Genomic DNA, 4,327 nt, shown 5'->3' on the forward strand with positions numbered 1-4,327 from the left:
ATTTTGAATTATTATTATTATACAATATTATTATTTTATTTTATTGTATTAATACAATATAGTTGACTACATGTAGTCATAAATTTAATGTAGATATTTAAACATAACTAATATATAAAAAACATTTGACTATTTTGTTGTTGTTTATTAAATCAAAATATATATTGTTTATTACTTTTATAAAAAAAATTATTTTAAAAATTTACTTATATAAAGTATAAAAATGTTACTTTATTATTAGTACTACATTGCACTAAAGTATTTTTATATATCTTACTGTATATTATTTAAGTGCACATCTAATAATCAACCTTGATAATATTAATATATTTGAAAATAAGTATCACTTAGTTGTAGATTTGTATTAATATTATTTATTATATATACAGTATATATTGTAAATACTGTATGACTATATAGAAATTGGTTAAATACATAGCAAACAGTAAATTTTATACAGTACTACATAAAATATTTAGTTAAATATCCATCAAGGTTAACTTAAGTACAATTACGTTTATGTTGCCTTTAGTTAAAAGTATTGTACAGTAAAAGCCGGCAAAAATAAATAAATTATTATATAAGACAAAATTGCTACTATATATACAGTATAAACTGTATATATGCTATAGTAGTAATAAATTAAGTCATATTTTAAACGTCAAAATAATAACACAAGGGTCACCTCATAAACTAAAATCAACCAAAATTATTGTAAAAAGTTAAAAAAAATAAAAATTACAAACTATTAATATATCTAATAAACTATTTAGATTAAAAAATAAATACATTGAATAAAATTATAAGTTAATAATAGTACATAATAATAATAATAAGTTTCATAAAAAGATTCATTGTTAATAATACAAAATTAAAACTTATTTCATTTTAATTGTAAATAATTCATTATTATTATATTAAAATACATATAATATTATACATATAGACAAATACATCATGCTGTTTATAATAATAGTGATTTTCATATATTAGATTCAAAGCAATAAATATTGTTTTATTTATTAGATATATAAACAATAAAAGTATAATATATATAAATATATTGTTATAATTGTTATAATTATATTTATTTCTTTTTAATAATATTCTCGATTTTAGCGATTGGTATTTCAAACATTACATAAGCCAAGAAACTGACAAATAAACTCAACACAGTTATTGAAAAATACAACATTACCTAGGACAATTAACAATATTATTAATTTTTAGTTAATACAATAGTAAAATATAAATATTTAAAAATTACCATTGTTAAAGAATTAAAATATAATGGTTGACGTAGAGCTGCTTTTATTGCTAATACTAAAACAAAATGAAACAAATAAATTTGAAAAGACAGTCGACTTAACGGCACCAATGCTGACCACGAGAGTATCCGATTGATAATACCTCCCCGTCCACTGGCACAGGCATATAGTATATATGACCAACAAATTGACCAAACGGTACGATGAATAGTACCATACAATACACTACCAAAGTTGTGATAACTATAACCCAAAAACCAGAAATATGTTGAGTAAATAATGACCACATTTATGCCAATACATAATATACATAATAGTATATTAGTTATCTAAATATTAGAAAAATTAAATAATAAATAACGAAAATTTAAATAACAAAATCATTTAAACCCAATTGATGTTTAATTTGCCAAATTTATTATAGATATACGCCATTAATATACCAATACAATAGGCAGGTATACGACAATAGGATGTTAAAAGATATAAAACATTATGTACATCATTGCTATAAAAAAACAATAATTATTATTAGTTTAATTTTTAATTACTAAATTATTAATAAATTGTATATAAAAAATTGTTATATATTATAATGTATAGACAGTGTATATTAGTCTAATATATTTTATTATTTTGTTCAAACATAAAAAATTGTTTTCTTTTATTTTTTTGTATTTAATTGATTTGAATTTGAATACTCATACAATAAAAATTTAAGATCAGCAGGTACAGCATGATTGTTAACCAAATTTATAGCAATAATTGTCCATGATGCTAATATTACAACTATATTTATTGCTATACCTAAATATTGTTTTCTAAGGTTTAGAAAAATAAAATTAAAATACATGAAAAATAATTATACGGTATAATACCTAATATCATTGCACGTCAATAGTATTATAAAAATGGGTGACACTATAAACATTTGCATATCGGCTGACAAATACCACGTATGAACCAAACACTGATATATATATATATATATATATATATATATATATATATTATAGTAATTAGAAAAATGATAAACTAATAAAAAATATCTTATGTATTTGTTGAAAATTTTAAATAGTATATAAACTTGACTAAAAATATAGTATTTAAAATTTCAAACTAAAAAATAAATAGATTAGCAAATAATTGATGGTTTTTTACTATTTCTGTAAGTGATGTATAAACAGACGGTATATTTGTTACATAAAGTATATTAATCCACCACTTCTTATGACACGATTGTTGAGATAAATCTATGTATTGATACCAATGCGGACCCGAAGACATCACTTCCAATATTATGGAAAATCCGATCATTGCCATCAATGATGGCGTGAGTCTAATATAGCGATGAATTATTTTCCATAAGATATTTCCGGCATATTTACGAACAGATGTTTGTTTGACTTCACGTAAAACACTGTACGCACACAGGAATCCCGATAACAGGAAAAATATATCCACCCATAGCATAGCGTTTGTTATAATTTGCATCATAAATGATGAACGCAACTGTATTACGTCATTTAAATTTGTTGCTAATTATATTTAATAAGTAAGTAAATAAATAAATAGTTATTAATTAAATTTTTAAATATTTAAATTTAAGTTTCTAAATATATATTGAGTTGAGTGGCCGTTGATCAGGCGGCCAATAACTCGGGTTCGGTTAAGTATACGAAATAAGTACACGTTTTTATATGAAAGCAAACGATTTTATTAAATATAAAATATGCGACTAAACGCTGTGAAAGCTAAACGACTACTACTGTTGCGGAAACGGTAGAGTCGTTGAAATAATGCAATGCTGCCGCTTATGATGTTGTGTTGAGCGCCAGCTGTTAACACACTCCCCGGCCGCGAAACTGCGTATATTGTCCGAATTTTGCGACCTTCGGGTAATGCGATCACGTACATCAATCGGTGATGTGTTTCGGTGATTACGGTCTTGTTTATCATCAAACCGTCGGTGTTTGTCTTGTGGTAGACGTCCAATCGGTGTCGCAGGTGGTCGTATTAGTGGATGTTTCTTTTCGCTGTAATTTGTGATATCACGCTTAACGGTAAACAAACCAATTTGAGGTATTCGCGGACTACTGCCGGAACACCTAAACGATTTGTTATGCGATTTGATCGGCTCCTGTCGTCGACATTGACGTTTCCAATGATATTCGGTGAAACCGTGTCGAAGACATCGAGGACAAGGAGTCGGCGGTATGTCATACTTACGATTGTCTTTACGATTAATGCGATTATTTTCGGTGACAATACCGACTTTTTTGACTGTCATATGTGCGACTTTCGGTTTATTCGAGATATGTCGTTGACTTCGCAGGCGCACAGTTGTCTTCATTTCTGCGATGTCGAGTCCAACGAGAACATCGTACGCGATGTCCATTACGTGAATCGTTACGTATTCGGTGTGTCCGTCCATTTGAATCTTAACGTTGACGACACCGAGTGTATACTTATCGCCGGCGATGGTACCTACTTTGGTCTTATGTCGCGCGTCCGGTCGGAGTTTCATTTGTTTTGCGACATCCTTCGATAAGATAGTAATGTCGGCGCCATTATCTATGAAAGCTCGTACGGGTTTGTCATTAATTCGTATGTCTCGATATCGTTCAGTATGCGAGACAGCGTTAACCACTGGATCCGGATTTTTCGGTTCTGTTCTCGTACAGACGCGCATCCAGTGATATTCGGTTATGCCGTGTCGTCGGCATCGTGGACATGGAGTCGGTGGCCTATCATTGTTACCATTCTGTCGCTTTTTCCAACGATTACGTTTGGGTTGGCCGTCTTCGTCGTCGATAGCGTTAACGTTAAAACTTTTATTTCTTTTTCGTGTCTCTTCGACGAGAAGCGCTATTTGTAGCCATTCTTGAGGCGTTGTCGGTCGTTGACAGGCAATCAGCGGCCTGTAGTAGTCGGGCATACCCTTCGTGAGTAGACCTATCTGTTGTTCGTCGGAGGCGCGCGCTTCGTCCAGAAGGCGGCGCATTTCGTGATAATACGTGAGTACGCTCTCATTAGCTTTGAGTTTTCGGTCGGAGGCT

General features: G+C 29.5%; 1 protein-coding gene across 1 annotated transcript; it reads right to left on the reverse strand.

Moving 5' to 3' along the window:
* Positions 1 to 1,087: 1,087 nt before the first annotated feature.
* On the reverse strand, positions 1,088 to 2,776 carry LOC128963740 (nose resistant to fluoxetine protein 6-like). The gene is made up of 5 exons (XM_054310254.1): positions 2,430 to 2,776; positions 2,147 to 2,238; positions 2,002 to 2,089; positions 1,268 to 1,567; positions 1,088 to 1,198 (listed from the first exon to the last, which is right to left on the reverse strand). The coding sequence occupies exons 1-5, from the start codon at positions 2,763 to 2,765 to the stop codon at positions 1,088 to 1,090; spliced, it is 927 nt and encodes a 308-aa protein (XP_054166229.1). The 5' UTR covers positions 2,766 to 2,776.
* Between the last annotated feature and the right edge of the window lie 1,551 nt (positions 2,777 to 4,327).

The sequence above is a fragment of the Oppia nitens genome, unplaced genomic scaffold (genome assembly GCF_028296485.1).
Source record: "Oppia nitens isolate AA-2021 unplaced genomic scaffold, nextdenovo-longstitch-racon4-pilon3 scaffold7_pilon_pilon_pilon, whole genome shotgun sequence".
Classification (NCBI taxonomy): Eukaryota; Metazoa; Arthropoda; class Arachnida; order Sarcoptiformes; family Oppiidae; genus Oppia; species Oppia nitens.